The following is a 25,670-nucleotide window of genomic DNA, read 5'->3' as shown; positions in this document are numbered from 1 at the left end:
CCGCCCCCCCCCCCCCCGAGTCTCCTCTTGTCGCTTTTTTGGACAGTGTGTTTTCCCCCCTTCCTCCCCACTTCCCCCCCTTTCTTCCCCCGGCAACTTCGACTGTGTTTCCCCTATGTTGTCCATTTTGTTTCCCTCCAGCCTCTCCCCCCCCCCCCCCCCCTCACCCCAGGTTGCACGCCCCCACCCCTGTCTTTATTTTTTCTTTTTCCTCTCCCTTTCCTTTCTAACGTTCCCGTTTCCCCATCTCATTCGTTGTTGCTGGCCTCGAAAAGGTTCTGGAACAGGTCGACAAAAACTGCCCCCCATGTAGCTCGCAATCCTTCCTCCGACCCTCGGGTGGCGACTTAATCTTCTCCAGGTGGAGAAATTCCGAGGGGTCAGCGAGCTAGTCTGCAGCTGTGGATGGTGCTGCCGATCGCCAGCCGAGCAGGATTCTCCGGCGTGCGATTAGGGAAGCGAAAGCTAGACCGTCGGCCCTCTTCTCCATGTGTAGCTCTGGCAGCTCCGATACCCCGAAGATTGCCACATTTAGGCATGGCTTCATTATAGGCATCTTCAATGCATTTATCGGGTCCTTCACCCTCCAACATAGTGTAATGCTCAATCATGGAATGATATACCACAGAAGGATGACCATTTGGCATGTTGTGTCTATGATAGCCCCTTGAGCACTCCCAGTGAGCCAATGGACACATCCAGAGTGAGGCACATTGAAGATTGAGTTTGGGAGCTGGGAACTTGAAGCTAAGTGGGAATTCAAGGCTGGGTGGGAGGAGGTGCGTTTTAGCCCTTGATTTGTTGCACTCAATTTTCCAGTGAGTGGAGCCTTGCCCTGCTGCAGGTGACTACAAGGGAGCGAGCTGAGTGATGAGTAGCAAGTAAGGTCTTTCATATCGGGAGCAGAGCTGAGTCGGAGAAATGGGGAGTGCAGTCTGAGAAGGTAAGTGGTATTTGTGTCTGTGTCTCTCTCTGTTTTCAAATTGTTGGAGGGGGGTGGGGGGGAAAGAAAGTGATGTCACAGTAAAGCTGTGACCTGATTGGACGGTAAGGGATCTGGGTGAAATTTTTAAAAAACATTGAAAAAACGAATTAAAACTTATTAAATAACTAGAGAGAGGAGTAACTAAACCTGAGGGCAGAGATGAGTATCTGGCATTTCATTTTACAGTAAAAATCTATCGCCAGGGACCATATAGTTAATTGTAACTTAACCTAATAACAATTTAAGTATTTATTTTAAATTAATTGACCAGTGCTTAAATGTCACTCAGCGGGTGCTCTAACTGTGAGATGTGGGAGATCCGTGGCGCTTCCAGCGTTCCAGTCGACTACGTCTGCAGGATGTGTAACCAATGGCAGCTGCTCACAGACTGCATGGTTCGGTTGGAGCAGCAGTTGAATGCACGTTAGAAGGTGTAATAACTGAAGGAAAAATAGAGAACAAAAATAAGAGAACAACATCACCCCGTCTGCTCAAATGTAGTGGTTTGAAGTGTATTTGTTTCAACACCAGAAGTATAGCAGGTAAGACAGATGAACGTAGAACACGTATTCGTACTTGGAACTATGATTTTGTGGCTATCTCAGAAACGTGGTTAAAGAGAGGGCAGGATTGGCAGCTGAACGTTGTAGGATGTAAATGCTTCAGGAGAGATAGAGGGGCATGTAAAAGGGGTAGGTGAGTAGCATTACTGTTTAAGGAGAATATTATAGCCATACTGGGGAAGTGCACCTCGGAGGGCTCGTACAATGAGGCAATCTGGGTGGAGCTCAGGAACAGGAAGAGGGCAATCCCAATGTTGGGGGTTATTACAGCCCCCCCAATTGTCAGTGAAAGATAGAGAAGTAAATAGGTAGAGAGATTTTGGATAGATGCAAAAGTAATTATAGCACTTGGGGAGAATGGGATCAAAGGCTATGGGGAGAAAGCAGGATTAGGCTATGGAGTTGGATGATCAGCCATGATCATTATGAATGGCGGAGCAGGCTCGAAGGGCCAAAAGGCCTCCTCCTGCTCTTATCTTTTATGTATGTATCTATGTAACAGGGTTGTTGTGGTAGGGGATTTTAACTTCCTCTATATTGACTCGGACTCACTACATGTCTCAGTACATTAACCCACCACCATCTGGCCTGGACTTGAGAAATCCTACCAACTGTCCTGGCTTGAGACAGTTCACACCTCTTTAACCTGTGATTATCCCTCTCTCAAGGCACACCATCCAGACCTGTAAAGACTTAATTACCTGCAAAGACTCGCATTCAAAGTATCATCTTGCATCATTGGCTTTGTCTATATATGTGTTTGTGTAACCCACCTATTCACTCACCTGATGAAGTAGCTATGCTCCGAAAACTAGTGATTCCAAATAAACCTGTTGGACTTTAACCTGGTGTTGTAAAACTTCTGACTGGGACTCACTTAGTGCTAGGGGCTTGGATGCGGCAACGTTTGTAAGGTGTATCCAGGAAGCCTTCTTGATACAATATGTAGATAGTCCATCTAGGGAAGGGGCAGTACTGGATCCGGTATTGGGTAATGAACCTGGATAGGTGGTTGAGATTTCAGTAGGGGAACATTTTGGGAGCAGTGACCACAATTTGGTAAGTTTTAGGGTACTTTTGGATCGGGATGAGGATAACCCTCGCGTTAAGGTGCTAAACTGGGGACAGGAAAATTACGATAACATTAGACCGGAATTGAAGAATTTGGATTGGGTGCGGCTGTTGGATGGTAAATCAATATTGGACATGTGGGAGTCTTTCAAGCGACAGTTGATTAGGATTCAGGAAAGTCACATTCCTGAGAGAATGAAGGATTAGTGTGGGAAGTTTAGGGAGCCTTCGATAACGAGGGATATTGTGAACCTCATCAAAAAGAAAAATAAGGCTTTTGTAGAAGGATGGGAACAGTTGAAACCCTTGAGGAGGAGAACGAAAATAGGAAGGTACTTAAGCAGGAAATTAGGAGGGCCATGTAAAGTCCTTGGCAGTAGGATTAAGGTGAATCCCAAAGCCTTTTATTCATGTGTAAAAAGTAAGAGGGTGGCCAGAGAAAGGATTTGACCACTTAAGGGCAGTGGGGGGAATCTACTTGTTGAGCCAGATGAAATGGGCGAGGTACTAAATGAGTAATTTTCATCAGTGTTCACCAAAGAGAAGGGCTTTGTGAAAGATAATTCTTGGGTAGGGTGTGTGGACTTTCTGGATCATGTCGACATCATGTATTGGGTGTTTTAAAAGACATTAAGGTAGACAAGTCTCCTGGGCCGGATGGGATTTACCCCAGAATACTGCGGGAAACAAGGGAGGACATCTTTGTATCTTCATTGGCTACAGGTGAGATCCCAGAGGACTGGAGAATAGCTAATGTGGCACCGCTGCTAAAGAAAGGTAGCAGGGATAATCCAGGAAACTTTAGATTGGTTAGCCTCATGTCAGTAGTAGGTAAGTTATTGGAGAGAATTTTCAGGGACAGGATTTATACCCATTTGGAAACAAATGGACTCATTAGCGACAGGCAGCATGTTTTTTCTGAAGGAGAGGTCATGCCTCACTAACGTGATTGAGTTTTTGATGGGGTGACAAAGATGATTGATGAGGGGAGGGTGGTGGATGTTGTTTACATGGACTTCAATAAAGTCTTTGACAAGATGCCTCATGGCAGACTGGTACAGAAGGTGAGGTCACACAGGATCAGAGGTGAGGTGGCAAGATGGATACAGAACTGGCTCGGTCACAGAGGGCAAAGGATAGCAGTAGAAGGGTGTTTTTCTGAATGGAAGGTTGTGACTAGTGGTGTTCTACAGGGATCGGTGCTTGGGCCTCTGTTGTTTGTAGTATACATAAATGATTTGGAGGATAATGTAGCTGGCCTGATTAGTAAGTTTGTGGATGACACCAAGGTTGGTGGAGTGGCAGATAGCATTAAGGATTGTCAAAGGACACAGCAGGACATAGACAGGTTGGAGACTCGGGCAGAGAAATGCCAAAGGGAGTTTAATCCAGGCAAATGTGAGGTAATGCATTTGGTAGGTCTAACATCAAAGGAAAATATACTTTTAATGGCAAAATTCTTAGGAATATAGAAATTCAGAGAGTTCTGGACGTGCAGGTCCACAGATCTTTGAAAGTAGCAACACTAGTGGACATGTAGTCAAGAAAGCATACGGAATACTTGCCTTCACTGGATTGGGCATTAGAGTATAAAAATGACAAGCCATGCTGTCGTACCCTTGGTAAGGCTGCACTTGGAATATTGCGCACAATTCTGGTCACCACACTACCAGAAGGATGTGGAAGCTTTGGAGAGGGTACAGTGGGGGTTTACCAGGATGTTGCCTGGTCAGGAGGGTGTTAGCTATTCGGAGAGACTGAATAGGCTCGGAATAGGCTGACCTTATAGAGGTCTACAAGATTATGAGGGGCATGGATAGAGTGGATGGGCTGGCACTCTTTCCCAGGGTGGAGGGAGCATATGTTTAAGGCCCATGGGACAAAGTTTAGAGGAGATGTGCGAGGCAGGTTTTTTTATACCGAGAGTGGTGAGTGCCTGGAACGCGTTGTCGGGGGAGGTTGTGGAAACAGATACATTAACGGCGTTCAAAAGGCTTCTTGACAAATTCATGGACAGGAAGGATATAGAGGGATACGGCAGTAGGAAGTGTTGAGGGTTTTGGCAAAGGGTGGTATCATGACCAAGAACAGGCTTGGCGGGCCGAAGGGCCTGTTCCTGTGCTGTATTGTTCTTTGTTCTTTGATAGAGCTATCCAATTAGTCCCACTCCTCTGCTATTTCCTCATAGATTTCCATGCATTTCTTTTGCATATCAATTATTATCCAATTTCCTGTTGCGTGGCACTATTGAATCTGTTTCCACTAACATTACAGACAGTGCATTCCTGATCACCACCACAGACTCTTCAAAAAAATGTGGCTCCTTTCCCAATCACCTTTAAACCTGTGTCCTCAGCTTACAGACTCTTGTCCCACTGTAAACAGATTCTTCTTATTTATTCCATCAAAACCCTTCATGGGTTTCAACGCCTTTAGAAAATCTACCCTTCTCCAAGGAGAGTACTCACGGCATCTCCCATATAGCTCATTCCTGGATCAATTCCAGTAAATCTCTATTTCACTCCCTCTAATCTCTGACACCTCTCCTGACACCCTTTGCCCAGAACTGAACACAGTACTCCAGCCGAGGGGGTAACCAGAGTTTTAGAAAGGGTCAGTCTAACTAAGGGGGTCTGGGGTCAGAGTCTGGTGGAGTGGGTCAGGGGCCGGGGGTGTAGGTTGCAGGTCAGGAGGTCACAGGTCAGAGAATCAGGCTGGGTCAAGTGGGGGGGGGGGCAGGTCCAGCCGAGTTGGGTGGAGTTTGGGTCAGATTGGGGATGAGCGTGGAATCCACAGTTTGGGGGTAGGGGAGCCCAATGGGGGTTGGGGTGGGGGTTGCCATGAAGGTCGGGGGTCGGGAACACCTTGGGGAGGGTGTGGGAGTTATGTGGAGAATCAGTGTGGGTATTTAGAATAGTTACACAGTAGTTACAAGTGATTTTGTTCCTCATAACTTTTTCTGACAGACCATCCAAAGTTTAAATTGCTTTGTTGGATGGTGGGTGGGGGGTGGGGTGGGGGTGGTTGCAGGGGTAGGGTAGCAGGAAGGTCCCCTCCGGGGATTTAGCTTGATCAGACGGCTGAAGATTTCTAGGCCAGTGGTCACCCCTGGGCCAGGAAGGGGGGACGGTGGGTCCTGAGGGGCTTTGGATCTGTGAGGTCTTCAAGTCATCTTTAAATATAGTGGAAACCTGTAACTGGGACAACCACAGCTGCAGCCTATCTGTCCTACCAGACTCTTACAGGACTGAGCCTTGCTGTGGCGTCTCTCCTGAAATTCAATTTCACCCCCTTTGACTGTGAGCAGCCTCCAGCTTCGAAGCTGAGGCTATTTCAAATGAGGAATTAGCCTTGTTAGTTGTGAGAGCACTTTGTGGGCACACCTGCCATATCTCAGAGGATGCTTTGTGCACTAGTCCAGCAAACCATGATGCTTGACCAGTGTGCCTGTACTGTAGAAGCATCAGCTGCCAACAATCAAACCCAAAAGTGCAGGGCTGAGGATTCGCTTGTGACCAACGGGTAAGTTTGTGGATGAGCGAAGGGCAACTGAGCACGCCCTTCCTAATGTTCCTGTAGAGGCCTGGAGTTTGAGGTCTGGGTCTAGGGGCTCCTGTTGTAGCCAGGGGTGTGTGCAGAGCTAGGTTTGCCAGCACAACTGGATCACTGGATGGCACTCTGTCAGAAGTTGGGACAGTCATGGTAAGGGTGGTGGAGACTTGGGGGAGTTGATGGCCAGCAGTCTTTGAGTTCACATGGGTAAAGTTTGAGTCACCCAAAGTCCCAGAAAGGTGTTATAGGTATTATGTTGCAGTCAGTTGTGCTGTAAACTGTTCGTTTATGTCTAAAATGGAAAGAAAATGTGACCAAGGATAGCTAATTAGAATTTCTACCCAGATGCAAGGTTAATATGTTTCATGTTGTCATGGGGAAGAAGGCAGTGAAAGCCATTTTTGAGATCAGGTTACAGGCTTCCCTACAAACCAATGAATCTAAAGACCAGTTTGTTTGGTCAGCAGAGAAACTATGGACTGCTTTCTATAAGAACTACAATCCCGTGGAGAGTACAATTGGTTATAAGTATAAAAAACAAATGTTGCTCTCTATTGTTTAAAGTATAAGCTGTCTACATAAGGAGCATAGTGTTTGGACAATTCTGTTGTGTAATCATTGGTTGCAGTAAAAGTTTAAAAACATGAAATCTTGTGTCATTCAGCTGGCAACTGGAAGTTCCAATCTCTTTTGAAAAGTTATTGGTCTCTGTGAAGATTGTAACAAATAAGAAAGAGAGTCCTTGAATCTCTTCCCTTATAAATAAAAGTAAATAAACTTACTTGGAGGGCCTTGTCAGTTTCCTCGTCCTCTTCATTATCACATTCACCTGGTGGAAAAGGCATCATAACGTTCTGCTCTGGTCGAAGTTACACTTACTCTCTATTTGTGAACTAGGATTCTGCTCACTTAGCCACCTGACCAGAATAATCAGCAATGACTAGAAGGCAACCTGGAGCACTTTTGTTGTCCACTTGCCCAGATTCCAGGCCAGTGACAGCGAAGTATCAACCAGCTTGGAAGTAGCTTGCAGCCTCACTGTCAGTTAGCTAACGTGTAGTGAGGGCTGACTAGACAGTGGAAGCCGGCTTGTGTCTGAAAAGTAAATTAAGAGAAATCATTGGGAGAGTTTCAGCATAGACCAGAGAACATCAGAGTGAGGTGGGAATGGAGCGAAAGTAAGGATTTCGAAAACAGGAGTTCGGTGAGAGTGGAAATTGGGTATAATGGAGCAAGGAAGTATTTAGTGGACTAACTGATACTGTAAGCAACATTAAGTAGAACAAATTAGCTGAATCTAAACATGGCAACACAAGAGAGGAGAATGGTGTATGACCCATCAAGATTTGAGAGTTCGGAGGGTTTTAAAAAGCAAACAATGGTTCAAATGTATGAATTACGACATACTGAATATAAGAAACAAACTGGAAGCAATTATTTTACAGTAAGATTTAGACTTAATAGCATGAATAGAAATCTGAGTGAAATTTGTAAAGAATAAAAAAGAAACATATCAGAATGTAATATATTCAGGAATGATAGAAAGGAGGAGTGCCAAAGTTGGTGGTAGGAGGAGTTAGTGTTGTAAAGAGGGTTACTGTAAACCAGAGAGGCAGATACAGGGCAATTTCCTTGCAGCTCAAAGGTTTAAACAAAACGGTTTGTAACATTATAGAACATAGAACATACAGTGCAGAAGGAGGCCATTTGGCCCATCGTGTCTGCACCAGCCTACTTAAGCCATCACTTCCACCCTATCCCCGTAACCCAATAACCCCTCCTTTTTGATCACTAAGAGCAATTGATCACTGCACCTAACCTGAACTGTGGGAGGAAACTGGAGCACCCGGAGGAAACCCACGCAGACACGGGGAGAACGTACAGACTCCGCACAGACAGTGACCCAGCGGGGAATCGAACCTGGGACCCTGGCGCTGTGAAGCCACAGTGCTAGCCACTTGTGCTACCGTGCTGCCCTCGGGGTGCATCCCAGGTTTCCAAATTGTGCAAAGAAATTACAGAGGATATCCATAATCAGATTAGAGAATAGGGTTAGGAAAAGCAAAGTTATTGTGCTGGAAGATATTTATTGATTGAGACAGAGGGAAGAGATGGAGAAGTTGGAATGGAATTAGTACAAACTGCAGGACTCCTTCCTAAAGCAGTGAATTAGTCAATTCACAAGGCGAGATGTGTTTCTAGATCTGGTTATGAGATTAAAATATTTTATGAGTATATCAATAAGAATTATGAAAACTGACGTGAAATCGCCAAGAGGAGAATATTGGCAGTTTGTAGAAGGTGATCAGAATAGGCTAGATTTATATACCATGGGCTGGATTGTCCATTGTCCAACGCTGAAATTGGGATCGGTGATTGGGCAGAGCATGCGCGGCCCGTGACCCGGCGATTCTCCGCCCGTTTTTCAGAACGGTGCACGGGCGTTTCACGCGGCACTGGTACTAGCCCCTCACCGGTCGCGGAATCAGTGAGGAGTTTGCGGCAATTTTCCCATCTTGAGACTCCCGCGGATTCTCCGTTTGCACCTGCACCGAGCCTCAGGAATGGAGAATTCCGCCCCATAACTTTCCACGGGTCTTCACTAGAGAGTAGAAGGTCAGAGAGGAGGTCAGTCCTAGAAGAGGTTGAGAGCAAGATGAGCAACATTATGGTGGGCAGAATAAAATTAAGTAAGCTAAATGAAGGTGAAACACGAGGACCCAACAGAATGAACTTTAGGCATTGGAATTTCTGCTGAGGGTGGGCTCGTCACACCCCAATATAAATTACAGGGATGAGCCTGCCTCTACATAGCCAGCTCATCTTGGGTTTAGCTATCGGGCAATGCCCTGCTGGCCCAGCAGAAGCCAGCAGCTCTTCGCAACGGCAGCCACTGCCCAAAGGCATGGAAAGAGCGGAGGCTGGCACATATGTTGGAAAAGGTGATGGGGAGGGAGCCTTTTACCGGCCTCTGGAGGTCGACAGAGCACACAGGACACTGATCAGGAGGCTACAAGTGGGTGAGCCGCCGAGGACGATGGTGGTGCGGTTGCACCGCTTCTTGGACAAAGAGAAGATTCTTCAATGGGCGAGGCAGACGAGGAAGTGAGAGGTGACTTAATAGAGACATATAAGATAGTCAGAGGGTTAGATAGGGTGGACAGTGAGAGTCTTTTTCCTCGGATGGTGATGACCAACACGAGGGGACATAGCTTTAAATTGAGGGGTGATAGATATAGGACAGATGTCAGAGGCAGTTTCTTTACTCAGAGTGTAGGGGTGTGGAACGCCCTGCCTGCAACAGTAGTAGACTCGCCAACTTTAAGGGCATTTAAGTGGTCACTGGATAGACATATGGATGAAAATGGAATAGTGTAAGTCAGATAGGCTTCAGATGGTTTCACAGGTCGGCGCAACATCGAGGGCCGAAGGGCCCGTACTGCGCTGTAGTGTTCTATGTTCTATGTTCTACCTGGGAGGGGAGTGAGCTGCGGGCGTACCAGGACCTGGGCACTGAGCTGGCAAAGAGGAGGGCCGGGTTTAATCGGGTCCAGGCTGCCCTCTTCAAGAAGGGGTGAGGTATGGAATGCTGAACCCGACCCACCTCTGGGTGACTTTCCAGAACCGAGAATACTATTCTGGTACACCAGAGGAGGTGATGGAATTTTTGAGACAATGGACTGGCAGGAGAAGGAGGACATTGAACTTTGGAGGAGGTGTGAGGAGGTGTTTCTTGTTGGCAGTTGTTGGAAGCCGTTCATTGACTTCTTTAAGGAGGATTGAGAGGTCAGCAGAGGGGGAATGAGGGGTGGGGAGGAGGGATATAAGGAGGTTAAAGTGGGAGAGACAGGACGGGAAGAGGGGAAGGGCAGAAGGGGAATGGGTGCTGGTTAGTTATTATATTGTACAATTTTACTTCTGATCTTACTTGTTTTGTGTGTTGTTTGTTTATATAAATGCCTGAATAAAATATATTTAATAAAAGAAGTACAGGTGTTTGCCGCGACACTGGTGAGTGGCCAATGTAACACGCATGTTTAAAAAGGAAGAGGGTTAATCTCAGCCAGTTAGCTGAGGAGCTACATTGGGGAAAATATTTGGGTTTCTAATTCAGGTAAAATTACTACACATCCAGTGAAAAAGAAAATATATGTTCACAGCCAAGTGGCGAAAGATGATGCACTTTGGGGGAGAAATGAACAGTAATTAAACTGTGCCTGGAGATAGGTTCAATGATGTGGAAGAGCAGAGGAATTTGGGGTTACAGATTTGTAGGATATTAAAGGGCAGCACGGTAGCATTATGGATAGCACAATTGCTTTACAGCTCCAGGGTCCCAGGTTTAATTCCGGCTTGGGTCACTGTCTGTGCGGAGTCTGCACATCCTCTCCGTGTGTGCGTGGGTTTCCTCCGGGTGCTCCGGTTTCCTCCCACAGTCCAAAGATGTGCAGGTTAGGTGGATTGGCCATGATAAATTGCCCTTAGTATCCAAAATTGCCCTTAGTGTTGGGTGGGGTTACTGGGTTATGGGGTTAGGGTGGAGGAGTTGACCTTGGGTAGGGTGCTCTTTCCAGGAGCCGGTGCAGACTCGATGGGCCGAATGGCCTCCTTCTGCACTGTAAATTCTATCTATGAATATAAAGATAGCCTGTCACGTTGATAAAGCTGTAAAGCAATTTTGTAGAAGTCTTACTTTTATTACAAGTAGGAAAAAATTTAATAGCCCAGAAGTAAAGGCAAACCCACATTAAATCCTCAGACTTCAGTTTGAGTGCTGTGATCAGTCTTGGCCACAATATAAAAATGGTATAAAGGCTCTCCAAATGTACAATACTCCAGGCTGCTGCTTCATGTGAAGAAATTCAAACACAAAGGAAGCTGTGAAATATCAAAGCTTTTTTTGCTAGAATAATGGAGATTATAAGGCAATATTTTAATAATAACCTTTATTGTCACAAGTAGGCTTACACTAATGCTGCAATGAAGTTACTGTGAAAAGCCCCTAGTCGCTACATTCCGGCGCCTGTTCGGGTACGCTGAGAGAGAATTCAGAATGTCCAATTCACCTAACATCTTTCCGGACCTGTGGGAGTAAACTGGAACGCCTGGAGGAAACCCACGCAGACACGGGGAGAACGTGCACACTCCGCACAGACAGTGACCCAGCAGGGGATTGAACCTGGCACTGTGAAGCAACATTGCTTCACATATAAGTGTTTACAATATGTACGCGATGGACCGAAGTCCCGCCGCTGTCAGGCCTCTCCCGCCGACGTGGTTTAAACCACCTCTGTGCAGGCGGGAGCAGGCCCCGGGGTCCTGGAGGAGGGGGGGGCGATCTGGCCCCGGGAGGTGCCTCCACGGTGGCCTGGCCCGCGATTGGGGCCCACCGATCGGCGGGCGGGCCTGTGCTGTAGGGGCACTCTTTTTCTTCCGCCGTCGCTACGGCCTCCACCATGGCGGAGGCGGAAGAGACCCCCTCCACCACGCATGCGCCGGTGGTGACGTCAGCGGCCGCTGGCGCCAGTCGGCGGAGCGGGAGCCACTCCGCCGTGGGCCTAGCCCCTAAAGGTGTGGAGAATTCCGCATCTTTGGGGCAGCCCAACGCCGGAGTAGTTGGCGCCACTCCCCTACGCCGGGATCCCCCGCCCCGCCGGGTAGGGGAGAATACCGCCCAAGGTGAGTAAATGTAATTAGGACTATAGACTCGTGTGGAGGGCAAATGCCAACATGACTGGTTGGACTGAATGTCCTGTTTTCCATGTTATCATTTATATGTATATTTCCATGAAGCCCAAAGTCCAGAAAGCAATAGAAGTGACAAGACCACCATCAACTTCCATTTGAGATGGAGCTCTAGGTGATAAAATGTAATTCTCATGCAACATGTTTCCAATTTTAAAATGAAAGCTGCAGAATTCACTTCTTCAGGTTGAAAATTATTTGCACTTTTTAATGTACAAAACTGCAACAATATAGAGTTAAATATTTGTGAGAAGCAAACACATCACATCTTGGTCACAGGCAACAAAATATAAAACAGATGGTGGCACCTTTAAAAAAACAAATATTAAACACTCAAACAATTTAACATACAGTCGTTGGGCAGTAAGCAAACATTTTTCAGATCACAACAGCCATTCAAACATTTTTATCGCCTCTCCACATCCCCCAGTTGTTGTTTGGTGTAAAAAAAATAGAATGTCCACTCCATCCAGAGCTGAAAACTTTGACAGGTTGACGTGGAACGTTCCTTGAAAAGTCGTAGCTCTGAGGCTTTCCGTCAACAGTTGTGATTATATAGAAGTTCTACAATGCCGGTGGGCCAATTTTCGAAGCACACCTTTATTTGTTTTGAGGGGGAGGTGCTTTTATAACTCAAGCATCTCACAATCAGCTGTATGAATCATTTCTGACTACACGTTATTCAGAGATATGGATGAAACATTCCTTCCGGGGATAATTTGTGCTCCGGAGAGCAATATAGGGTATTCCATTCTCAAACTCATCCGCTGAAATAAAGAACGCGGAAACTGCTTTGGATTTGGAACGTTGCCAACCAGAAACATTGCCGAGGCTGACCGAGAAAAAGGGAAAGTCCTTGTTGGGGGGGGGGGGGGGGGGGGGAGGGTAGTCTCTGTGCAAACTCACACTTGTGGTGCATCCAGGAGGCCCCTACAATGTTAATGTTGCACTTCTCCATGGTTACATTTTAATTTATTTCCTACATTTGTGCTGTGTATTTTCAAGTCTGTTGCCGACAGGCCAATTTGGATGGTTCCCTTTTATGCCACCTGCGTCAGTAGAGTTCAGTATGCAAACACCTCTGTGTGGGCAAATGCACTGATTTTTAAATGTCCTAACTTCCAGTAGTTGCAAATCATCTGGGGATATGATCAAGTTAAAATTAAGTCCGGATTTTTTGAAAATTGAACCTAAAATGTATTTTGATTGAGAATGGGGCCTTTGTCACTCGATGTTTGCAGCTTGTACGACTGGAATACCATGAAGGTGACATTTTATGGGTCAAACCCTCCCTCTCAAAACAGAAATAACTGCAATTACTGATTATAAGAAAGGTTTGTGTTAATATATCCTTATCAGTCCTTAATAGTCCTTATCAGATCTCTCTATATAACCATAGATAATGGTTAATTACCTACCTACCTAACTTATCAGATCCCTCAGAAATAGCTCAGTGTTAAAAGTGAGAATTACCTTTTCTTCAGCAAAAAGTTAAAGATGCAGGATTCTGAATCATAAAATTGTTTCACATCCCGTTGTCTTTTGTCATCACAACCGTACTCTCAAAAGCTGTACTGCACGATCCTGTATCATAGAATCGTAAAATCCCTACAGTGCAGAAAGAGGCCATTCAGCCCATCGAGTCTGCACCCAGAAAGAGCACCCTACCTTGGCCCACTCATCCACCCTATCCCCGTGATCCCACCTAACCGGGACATCATTGGACACTAAAGGGGCAATTTGTCATGGGCAATCCACCTAACCTGCACATCTTTGGACAGTGGGAGGAAACCGGAGCACCCGGAGGAAACCCACGCAGACATGGGGCGAACGTGCAATCTCCACACAGTCACCCAAGGCCGAAAGCGAACCCGGGTCCCTGATGCGGTGAGGTGGCAGTGCTAACCACTGTGCCGCCGTGTCACTTGAAAAGGGTTTTCAGTAATATAAATAATCTGGTTTACGTAAATGGGCAATGACCTCGATGCATCATAAGAATCATCAGGGTCAAGGGTCAGGGTCACTGACACAATATATAGAAGGAATCTCTTCATTTGCAAACACGTATGTGGCATGTTCATACATTTAGTTGTCATTATCCTCCAAGGATCATAGAAAAATAAATAAAAGTAATGTGACCAAATGTACGTTGAACTTTTATCAATTCGACCAATTACAATTTTTTTATAATTAAAATAGCTAATTTTAATTAAGGTGCATTATCCAAACACCAACATAGATGCTAAAAAAACGCAAACTTAAAGCTTATTTTGCAGCTTATCAATGGACTGATTTGTCTCCGACAGAAACTTTGGTCTTATTATTCGCTCTCCCATTAATTCACCAGCACGCACTAATACAACAAACTTAAAGTTGAACAGGTAATGTACAATTACATATACCATTTGAAACCAGAAAGCTCAAGTGAGTGACCGAGTTCTTTCCATAATTGAGAAAGGAGTGCAGCTTAATGGCTGCTGGTGCAGTAAGATAGGATCAGCAGCTGGCCATTCAGGTCTTTAATCCTGCCCCGCCTTTCGATGAGATCCTGGATGACCTTTATCCTAATTCCACCCACCCGCCTTGGCTCCTTGACGCCTGTGGCTGACAAAGATTTACTAATCTCAGATGTAAATTAATTGAACCACCATCTACTACATTTTTTGTGGCAGGCACAGTGGTTAGCACTGCTGCCTCACAGCACCAGGGACCCGGGTTTGATTCCGGTCTTGGGTGACTGTCTGTGCGGAGTCTGCACGTTCTCCCGATATCTGTGTGGGTTTCCTCCGGGTGCTCCGGTTTCCTCCCACAGTCCAAAGATGTGCAGGTGAGGTGGATTGGCCATTCTAAAAAATTGCCCCTTGGTGTCGAAAGAGGTGCAGGTAAGGTGGGGTCATGGGGATCAGGCAGGGGAGTGGACTCAGGTAGGGTGCTCTTTCAGAGGGTCGGTTCAGGCTTGTTGGGCCAAATGGCCTCCTTATTCACTTTAGAGAGTGTGTGGATTGTTCCATACTTCTACCATCTTTTACATGAAGAAGTGCTTCCTAAGCAGTCATACGCTCAGTTGTTGTGTATGTTCAAAGCAGAGATTGATAAAGTGCTGATTAATACAGTAAAATGGTATGGGGAGAGTTGGTGTAAATGCATTAAGTGTCCAATCAGCCACGATCATGTTAAATGGCGGAGCAGGCACAATGAGCTTAATGGCCCACTCCTGTTCCTATATTCCTAACTTCGATCCTAAATGGGCTGGCTCTGATTTAAGGTCTGTCAACTTATCCTTTATTTCCCCACCATTAGGAAAATCCTTCTCTCTATCTACCCTATCAATTATTTGCAGACTCCTAAAGAACCTGAATAAAATCACCTCTTTGACCTCAATATTCCTGTAACTTCAAGCCTAGTTTATATAATCTCTCCATATAATTTGCTCCTTGGAGCCCTGGTAGTATGCTGGTGAATACACACTCCTGCCAATGCCAATTTCTCCATTCTAAGATTCAATGGACAGGATTCTCCATCCCGCCGCACTCTTTTTCTGGTGCGGCGCGCCTCAGACGGCAGCGGGATCCTCCGTCCCGGCAGATGGCCAGTGGGGTTTCCCACTGTGGGCACGCCCACGCTGTCGGGTAATCCATGGGCATGAGGGCACTGCCAGCGAAGCGGAGGATCCCTCTGATGGAGAATCCAGCCCCATTTCTTTAACTATACACAGTACTCAGTAACGACGGTTTAGTAAAGCTGCAACTAAACATCCTTATTCCATTAACATTCCAATTTTTAAAAAAAAATTGTACCTGGCATGTATACTTTAGTGATCTGTGTACATGGCTTCCTACATTTTTTTGGATCCATTCTTAGCTTTAACCAATATTTAAAAATCAGAAAATGTATCCTTTTTGGTCCAAAATGGATGACCTCACACTTCACACTGTTTGTCACTCTCTGCTTTTCAATGTCTCTTTGCAATTTTATGCTCCTGTCTGCACTGCTTACCATGCCACCAATCTCTGCGTCATTAGCAAACATGGATATATCATTGCGTTATCCACTATAAATGTAGTGAAAGATTGAGGCCCCAGCACCGATCCTCATGGAACTCCACTCATCACTTCCTTCTATTTCAAGTACACAGACACTTGATCCCGGTTTTCTATCGCCTAACCAATGCTTATATGAAATCTCATTGAATACCTTATGGAAGTCCGAAACTACAATATTCTTCAAGTGGGTCAGATGATATTCCATGACATTTTTGTAGTTTAGATTTGTGATCTGAATCCTCAGATTAATGTATGTGAATTCACTGGTATGTGCCTCTTACTGTTACAATAGTGAAAGCATCTCTTACTTTATAAGTACATTTTGGAGAAAGGATGGCTCATTGAAAATACTGCATATATGATTTACAATACATTTCATATCCGTAGTATTTGTGGCAGTGAATTATTGGAAAATTGAATACACTATGTATAGAGAATGAAATGATTGGGTGATGTGAAACTCAACATCCAAGGGGCTGGATTCTCCATTGGCGATCCTCCGCATCACCGGCAGTGCACTCACGCCCGTGGATTTCCCAATGGCGTGGGGGTGCCGACCACGGGGGCACGCCACACCCGAAAATAGGTGCGGCGGGGCGGAGAATCCCGTCCAAGGTGTTTATGATTGGCTTCTTAAACAACCGTTAGATCGTAGCTATGGTAACCCTCATGGGGATCATGAGATCACGCATCGATCTCCCTGTGGTACTCATTGAGTACAAGTTCCCATGGTAACCAGTTGAGACCTGTCTAGCTGGAACCCCTTTTAAATACCGTCTCAGACCCGGGCTGGGAGTTGAAAATGAAAAATGCTTATTGTCACGAGTAGGCTTCAATGAAGTTACTGTGAAAAGCCCCTAGTCGCCACATTCCGGCGCCTGTCCGGGGAGGCTGGTACAGGAATTGAACCGTGCTGCTGGCCTGCTTGGTCTGCTTTAAAAGCCAGCGATTTAGCCTGGTGAGCTAAACCAGCCCCTGTTCCTGTTAGTATTGGACTGAGACACTAATGTTGTATGCCATGGGTGCAGCTTTACTTTTGAGATAAAATAACTTTTGTTTCACCTTTATCTTCGTATCTCCTAGATTACTACACTGGCGGCGAGGAGCAAGAACGGGATTCCAGACTGCCCTCTTAAAAGAAAAATGCCTCCAGAAAGAAGAGTACAAAGGAAAGCCGTAAATGCCGTTATTTGGGAAACTCAAGCCTTTTGATGCAGATGTGGAGGATTGGCCCCTGTACATCCCTCACGAGGATCATGAGGAATCACTCATCAATCTCTATGAGGTTTATCACAGTAGTGCAACAAAACCCATCTACTGAGCACATGGTGATGGCCTTGACACTTAATTGTTTCAAGACCAGACTGAAGTTGATCATCATAGGGCTGTCGTCTTTCATTGTATGGAACTTATTCCCTGGAAAGTTTGAAGCGTATTCTAGAATATTAGTTCTACGGTGACTTATGGCACTGGGCAACCACCATGCCGATGACATATATGTTGTGATAACAAGACACTGTTAAAACTTGGATTTCCGCCAAAACAAACTTGAGAGCAATAAAGTAATTGAGTGATGTAACAAAATAAAAAATGAAAACATCCTACACAATACATTTTTTTTACATTCCACAGCCAATCCTAACGACATAGGAACACAGTTAGGAATTCTTGTCCACATGAGCCAAGTCTCTGCATATTTGATATGTGAGTTTGGAGCTATAAATATAGTCTCAGGCACATGTAATACATATACTTGCAGAGATTATATAATTTGGCATTTGAGAAGCTCAGTATAATTTCTCCAGCAAAACCAAAATCTTTATTGCAGGATTACAGATTTTTAATTCACTTGAAATTGTCACAAATTAATAAAATGGTTATTCTGTACATTTCCCTAATTGAAAATCCATATATTATACGAATATACAGAAAACCCTCAGTCGTTCAAACAATGCTTTTCTTTTAACTGTGTTTTAGAATCAAAAAACTCTCTCGCTGGTCAATTGCAGAATGGATCCCACTGCAGCTTCAAGTGAAATATTCACTTCCTCAATGGAACTCTGCAGTGTATCTTTGGTGAATGATTAGTGTAGTCCTCTCTCCTTATTTGCTTTTACCTCTTCTAAAATATTGTTCTTACAGTTCTAGCTGTCAAACATCTTTTGAACACCGGGGATAATATGACACTCTTCCAGACACTCATAACAACCAGAAGACATGTTTAAAGTAACACGGGCTTCACTTGTAATGCACTGAATTTCTTAAAATAAAGCTGTTGCTCTAAGTTCGTAAAGCTTGACATTATTTTCCCCAGAAAGAATGTGTATGCACTTGTTAGTTCAGAATTGGGCAATGGGACAAAGAGTGAAGGACAGAATGCCTTTGGTAATGTTAACTAATGTGGGACTATATTGATTTTGAATGTGAATTGTCTGTGGAGGGTCCACAATTAGGTAATCTCATCATCAAACGCTACAACTTTGATATCCAACTCAAAATTGGAATGGTTATGCTTCACAGAGGAGAACCATGTACACCTGATTCAGGGTAAGATTATCAACCTAATCATAGAAATCCCACAGTGCAGAAGGAGATCATTCAGCCCATCGAGTATGCACCAACCCTCTGAAAGAGCACCCTATCCCTGTAACCCCACTTGGCCTGCACATCTTTGGCGTGTGGGAGGAAACCAGAGCACCCGGAGTGAACCCATGCAGACATGGAAAGGACATGCCAACTCCACACAGACAGTCAACCCAAAGCCAGAATTGAACCCAGGTCCCTGGCGCTGTGAGGCAGCAGTGCTAACCAGTGTGCCATTATGCTGCCCCTAATTGATTTAGGACTGTTCCTTTGAGGTCTTAAGTAATATTCTTTGTTGCTATGGAAATGTTCATTTGTTTGAAGCTGCGTCCTTTGCTCAAAATATTGCATTTTAATATTTTTATCGCACACAAAAAAACTAGGGGAACAGGCAAGGTGCAGGTCACCTCCATGTTTACCATGGAGATGTGTGAAAGTGAGTAGGCAGTAATAATACAAATACAGTACTTCTTGGGTTTACTTCAGATGGGACCAGTTTAAATTATCTTGGGGTTTTTTAAAGTTATACTTATCTGTTAATACTTTCATTTTACTAAGGAATTTGGTCTCGTAGATAGTGAAGTTATTAACATTCCCTTGATAAAGTCATTCTTATTCCCTTGCTAACAGGACCGATGGTTCAAACATATTTTTGTGTTGTAGCTTCCATGAGGCTAGAAAATAACCAACTAAAAATGTATGGAATTGCAAAAAAAAGTTGTTAAATTCAGATTCCCACTGCCTGCCAGAGATTCCATTTTCAATGTAAATGGTTAATGGTGCCTACATCTGGCAGCCTGATCTTATCTGCCAGGCAGCATATGGATGAGTACAGATGCAATGGGTTCCTGGTCAGGGTTGTCACATTACCTGACCAGATGGACACTGGAGTGCTGGAGACAGTTATGACCCACCTCCCCTGTACCTAGGATGTACCTCTGGAGTAATGACGGTGAACTGAAATTTTAAATAACATAAATAACACTCATTTATCAGGACGTAACCGTTGGCAAATAAATTTTGTCTAACCAAAGGTTGACTCGATCCATGCAAAAATATAATTTAAAATATATCATTTTAAAAAAGCTTCACACCTCGGGCACCAAGAAAAAAGGCATCAATCTCGAGATTCAAGTTGCATCCCTGCAATAACGCTGGCCTTACTTTACAGTGCAACCTCTCATGAAACTGAACAAGAGCGTCAGTATTAATGGACTCAGTTGGAATAGTTTGGCACTGTACAGTAAAAATTCACAACCCATGTAATCGTAAGTAGCCATTGAGAAATGAGACTCCTTTTTCTCCCGGATGGACTGCAACCCAATTTCTGTCAGCAAGATTAGAGAAAACGTACAAATTCTCTTAGCTAGCATAATTTTCTGTTATCAAAGTGCCTGTACTGTACGCAAGAGTAACGTTTGTTTTCACTGTGTGCGGTTGTAGCATTTACAATTGTTAACATTTGAAACACTGTGACCTTTGTAAGGAACCGATAAATATGGGAAGACAAGTTTTTGGATCGTGGAGCATTAGACATGGGAGAGCATGTTGTGAAAAGGTGGTCGAACTTTATATTCATTATCTAATGCGGGCATAATTTTAACTGAAGATCTGTATGCAGTACAGACCCTGTCTGGTAAAGCATGTTGCAATCTCTAAATTATAATACAATGCCCCTAAACACTCGTAATAAGAGTACCTCTATTAAATTTCTTGAAAATCTTTAGTTTTTTATATGATTGTAATTTAGACATGATATTAACTAGTTTGAAACTCCTACACACTTTTACTGGCCGCTTGGGGCTCCAACATCGAGGTAAATCAACTTGACGAGATCTAATTTCCTGGGCAACTCTCATGCACATATGGAAGCTATTACAAAATTAAAGTATTTTATTTGAATTTCAGAAATTACGGTGTATTTTAATGGCAATTTTAATCCAGAAAATAGTTTTCTCCCATCTGCAACTCTCCCACAAACTGACTTTAAGGGAAGGAGCCAAGAAGTTGACAGGGAAACACTCGTTTTTAAAATGGGCTGCACAATATAGTTGTAACTAATTCCAGGTCTTGGCCTGAAGCCATTTTGTTCCACGATTTTGGGTTTGGGTTGTAGTGCACTGTTGAAGGATCTGGGTGTAGAAAAATAAATAAACTAACCAGGAACAAAAATAATTCACCGGTTAAGATTGAATCCATCATTCAGTGGGTACCAGGGTTTCGGCTTTGTCCCAATCCCTCGGGCCTGAATTATTTTATGTATTACTACACCCACCGAATGTTAGAGTGGTTCAACAAAAACAAATATAGGAAGAGCCACATGCCATTGATGATTGTTACAGGGATCATTGGCGTGGCTTTGTGGTTACGAATACACTTCACATACTAAGTATAACCCAGCATCACTTGGAGGACTCTCTCTTTCTCTCTCTAACATTGTCCCATTCCTTTCGGAATGTGGAAAGATGGCTCCTGGGAATGGTTGGGGTGATTCATCATTCAAGATTCGGTCATTATCTAATTATGGGAATCAGGTTGTCACTTGGTAATTTCACCTGGATAAAAATGTGCGATTAGTGAAAATTAAAGCTTATTTTTTTTCAAAGCCAGGTCACAGAAAGGAGACCTGTCCTGGTTAAGTATAGTCACCAGTTTATTATTTCTGAAATGCATCCAAATCTACTCCTGGGGGAAAGCAGGTGTCTCAAACGATATAATGCAGATAAAGTACAGACCACCTGTTCACTGATTCACAGAGAATTTAATCGATCTGCAGCTCATCCCATCATAGTGCAAACTCTCCAGTTACTTGCGAAAAGCCTGGGCTGATATATATTATATAAATGAGGAAAGGTCAGGTTAATGCTGTTTCTCTGTCTCTCTCTCTCTCTCTCTCTCTGGTCACCAACGTTGCCTGCCCGGCTGAGCATTCCCAATACTTCCTGTTTTTCTTTCCGACTTCCAGCCAGAGGTCGTGTGCTTTGCTGGACAGGGGAGTTCCTGCGCACCCGAGACAGGATCCAGTCAGTCACCAGCCCAGGCGGGCGACAGTGTTGGGTTAAATCGCCCAGGTCCCCATTGAGACGAAATTCACTGAAGCAGCCAACACGAAGCCGGTGCAGGAGAGAACTGTGCTGAAACATTGCTGCGTTAACACCACACTGCTATGGAAGGGGGTTTAACCATGTGGTTGTCATGGGCGAGCTTTAACACGGAAGGCAGTCTGTTAATATACTGGAAAATGAAGCAGTTACAGTGAGGATGGAGCATTGAACCCCGGCGGCTGGAGCTGGGGACAATCAGTCCAGTCTGCAATGTTGCTCCTATTGAAAGTTGATGCAGCTCCTGGGTACAGTATTGATACGGGGAGTGAAGGCATTGTGTGTGCAATTAAATAATAGGAATTATAATTTGGGGAAGGGAGGGGGAGGGGGGGGGGGGGATATGCCATAACTGCCCACATTAAAATCCAGTTTCAGGAGCAGTAAATTGTGTGAACCCTCAAGTCAGCTCACACGAATGGGTCAAACAGAGCCTTGGGGCCAAGGTTTTACCTGTCATTTGCACTGGAGAAGGGCGCCCAGCTCCTCCAAAGGTGATGTCCGCCTGCCATTGAAGCGTTTAAATACTGGTCTGGAGATCATCGCCGTTCAGTAAAGTCCTCTGAGTCTCGGTGACATCCTGGAGCCTGGACTTGTCCTGGCGGCTGTCACTGCGATCCACCTCGTCCAGGCCGCTCACCTTCTTCAGGCACAGCACGTTCTGGAAGCTCTTCTTGAAATTGTCGGACAGGAAGGCGTAGAGGATGGGATTGGCGCAACTGTTGGCATAGGAGAGGATGACGACGAATTCGTAGAAGCCCTTCATGGCCAGGGTGGGCTTGACGTCCACGGCCAGGGGCAGGAAGTTGAAGATGTAGAAAGGCAGCCAGCAGAGGACAAAGACGGCCACCACGATAGAGACCATCCTGGTCACCTTCTTCTCGGATTTCTTGCGCTTGGAGGATCCCACACGAATGCCCGAGGCTTTCACCTTGATGATGATGAGGAGGTAGCAGAGGCAGATGATAGTGAGGGGCAGGAAGAAGCCCAGGGCGAAGGTGTAGATGCCAAAGGCGGTGTACCAGGAGGGGTTCTGGCTGGGCCAGGTGATGGTACAGCTGCTCCTGCCGTTGCGGGTCTGCACAGCAGAGTAGATCATGATGGGCAGAATGACCAGCAGCGAGATGAACCACACCGCCCCGTTGACCAGCTTGGCCAGGCGAGGCTTGCGCCACTTGGATGACCTGATGGGGTGAACCACGGCCAGGTAGCGGTCGATGCTCATCACGGTCAGGCAGAAGATGCTGGTGAACTGGTTGATGCCGTCCAGGGTCATCAGCACCCGGCAGGCGGCCTGGCCGAAGGGCCAGTGGGCCAGGGCCGCCTGGGTGGCGAAGAAGGGCAGTGCCACCATGAAGAGCTCGTCGGCGATGGCCAGGTTGAGGATGTAGATGTTGGTCACCGTCTTCATCTTGGCGTAGCGGAAGATGACATAGATGACCAGCGTGTTGCCGCTCAGCCCCACCACACACACCACAAAGTAGATGAAGGGCAGGAAGACACTGCCGCTCATGTCGACTCCCGGCTGGCTGGAGGGTTTGCTGGCGTTTGGGGTCAGGTTGGAGTAGATCTCGGTGGAGAGATTGAGCCCCTCGAAGGTGTCCAGGGGCCAGCCGGCGGTGCTGCTGAGCGGGGTGTCCAAAGCCATTCCCCCTGGGTCAGGCTCCTGGGCTACAGGCTGGGCATCAGCAACAGCAGCTACAACAAAACACAGAGTGTTACTGTCGGCACACACACACACACACACACACTTATTGCACCAGTGCAATGAGAAATACCCACTGTCCACTGAAAAACAAAATCAGCCAGAAGATCCAGAGCCGGTTCCGCAGGTCTGTGCACACACAGAGTTCAGCAGCTTCTCACCAATCCCTTTCCAGCACTGATTTGCGATTCCAACTCTTCCATCCTTCCTGAAAACCAGGGTCCCAGCGGGGTGTCCAGTGGAGGGCTGGAGGTGGCTTCAGAGGACACCCCCACCACATTGACACAGGCTGGAAGTGGGGCAGAGATTCCCTGTTACAGGCTCCATCCCAGAACAGAGGGGTGTGGGCAACACAGGGAGCAAAACACACAACTCACGGTCAATCCCGGCTTTTCACTCTCTCCCCCTTCCCCGGACAACAGCAGTGAGATTGCCACTGACTGACACACAGGAGGGGGTGTGGGTGGGATTGGGGAGGGGGTGGGAGAGAAATGCAATCATTCATCTGAAAGGTCAGAAACATCTTGAAGAAGAAAACATCGATTGGAGGGTAGGGGAGAATATCTCCGGGAATGTTTCGAGGCTCAGGTTAGTTGTCCACACGCAATGCAGGGTGAAGATAAAGTGCTGCCTTTAAACGCTTTGCAATGTCACATACTGTGTGTGGCTTGTGAAGGGAGAGAGGGTTTGGACACCTGTGGAATTTACATCCCCCCAGATGGATTCTCAAGGTGGAAGAAGTCGGTTTTTGGGGCTGCCCCCCCCTCTCCCCTCTGATCATCAGCGAGGTGGCACATTGGGAAAGGCGACACTGGGAAGCGGTGCGATCGCCCTCACAGGCTGGCTACATTCTGGATTAACCCTTAAATACACCTCGGCTTTTGCAATTGAACCACTGTCGGCGGACCTTCTGAACTGACCAACCTCCTAAAACCAAAACACCAGCAGACACTTACCTTGCAGGAAAGGAGGGAGGGAGGAGGAGGGAGGGAGCAGAGTCCAATTCGCCCTTCTTTTTAACTTTTACAGACACATTGCAACAATTCTCCGTTTGACCGGCCAGGCAGCCCGAAGGTGGAGAGGTTGGCAGCGTCCTCGGTGCTCAGCAAGCTGGGCTTTCGGTGGAAACAGGAGGGAGGGAGGGGGGGGGGGTTTCCTCTGCCAGGTGCTTTGCAAAGGGAGCCGCCTCATTCAGAGAGGCAGGTTCATGCAGCCGGAGTTTAGGACACACTGCTCCCTGCGCCGCCAGTCCCGGTGGAAGCAGCAGCCGCCACTCCTGCACACACGATGGAGCCAGAGCTGTGAGTGCACTCAGCGATTGATGTTAAATATCTCCGACGTTTCCAACGCATGCTTTTACGTCAGGCTGAAGACAGATAGCGGCGGGCAGATCCCCGGCTGGGGCTGCATTGTGTCTGCAGCAAGCAGTAAAACACACACACACAACAGGGGGCACAGAATTAGCCTTCAACTACAGTGGCATGCAATAGGTATTCATGTCGTGCAACACTCTTGTGTCCAGGATGTTTATGAGGAGCCTCGCTCATTCCCAACGAAGAGGGGGCTTTGTTTGGCCATATTTAGGATGGGGGGGGGGGGGGGGTGACTATTAACCGCCACCCTCCTCTCTGGGAGGTGGTGGCTGGAGAAGGAGTGAAAACAGAGGATGGTGCAGGTGGTTATAAAGCGGGCCAGATTCCTCAGTTGACATTGCAGGAATGTTGTGTGATGTCTGCTGGTCACTTGCTGTCACTGACCCCCCCCCCCCCCCCCCCATTCAGTGTGGTAGCTTCACGGGGAAATGGGGAAAAAAGCGATGTTGCAATTGGGTTGAAAATGGCAATTGGGCTGTCGGGGAATGGACAGAAGCTGGGCTGCGCTGGACAGGGCTGAGCTGGGTTGGGGTGAGCTGGGCTGGGCTGGGCTGAGCTGGGCTGGACTGAGCTGGGCTGGGGTGAACTGGGCTGGGCTGGGCTGGACTGGGCTGGGCTGGACGGCTGAGCTGGGCTGGACTGGGCTGAGCTGGGCTGGGCTGGACTGGGCTGAGCTGGACTGGACAGACGCTGGGCTGAGCTGGGCAGGGTCAAGCTGGGCTGAGCTGCGCTGAGATGGGCTGGGCGCAGCTGGACTGGGCTGGGCTGAGCTGGACTGGGCTGGGCTGAACTGGGTTGGGCTGGATGGGGCTGGGCTGGACGGCTAAGCTGGGCTGGACTGGGCTGAGCTGGGCTGGGTTGAGCTGGGCTGGGCTGGGCTGGGCTGGGCTGAGCTGGGCTGGGCTGAGCTGAGCTGGGCTGGGCTGAGCTGGGCTGGGTTGAGCTGGGC

General features: G+C 46.5%; 1 protein-coding gene and 1 long non-coding RNA gene across 3 annotated transcripts; one reads left to right on the top strand and one right to left on the bottom strand.

Annotated features, from left to right (window-relative positions):
• Positions 1-200: 200 nt before the first annotated feature.
• On the top strand, positions 201-18,239 carry LOC119953357. The gene is made up of 2 exons (XR_005458006.1): positions 201-943; positions 17,043-18,239. It is a non-coding gene; the product is annotated as an uncharacterized LOC119953357 (long non-coding RNA).
• LOC119953355 (somatostatin receptor type 2-like) lies at positions 17,753-24,465 on the bottom strand. Of its 2 annotated transcripts, none has more exons than XM_038777540.1 (2): positions 24,305-24,465; positions 17,753-23,341 (listed from the first exon to the last, which is right to left on the bottom strand). In XM_038777540.1, exon 2 carries the CDS (start codon positions 23,289-23,291, stop codon positions 22,164-22,166), a length of 1,128 nt encoding a protein of 375 aa, XP_038633468.1. In that variant the 5' UTR covers positions 23,292-23,341; positions 24,305-24,465; the 3' UTR covers positions 17,753-22,163. The 2 variants fall into 2 exon arrangements, with proteins under 2 accessions (XP_038633468.1, XP_038633469.1); XM_038777541.1 differs by lacking the exon at positions 24,305-24,465 and adding an exon at positions 23,510-23,529.
• Positions 24,466-25,670: the final 1,205 nt, after the last annotated feature.

Source organism: Scyliorhinus canicula, chromosome 18 (genome assembly GCF_902713615.1).
Source record: "Scyliorhinus canicula chromosome 18, sScyCan1.1, whole genome shotgun sequence".
Taxonomy (NCBI): domain Eukaryota; kingdom Metazoa; phylum Chordata; class Chondrichthyes; order Carcharhiniformes; family Scyliorhinidae; genus Scyliorhinus; species Scyliorhinus canicula.
The sequence above is the reverse complement of the archived record's forward strand: the minus strand, read 5'-3'. Positions and strand labels throughout refer to the sequence as shown.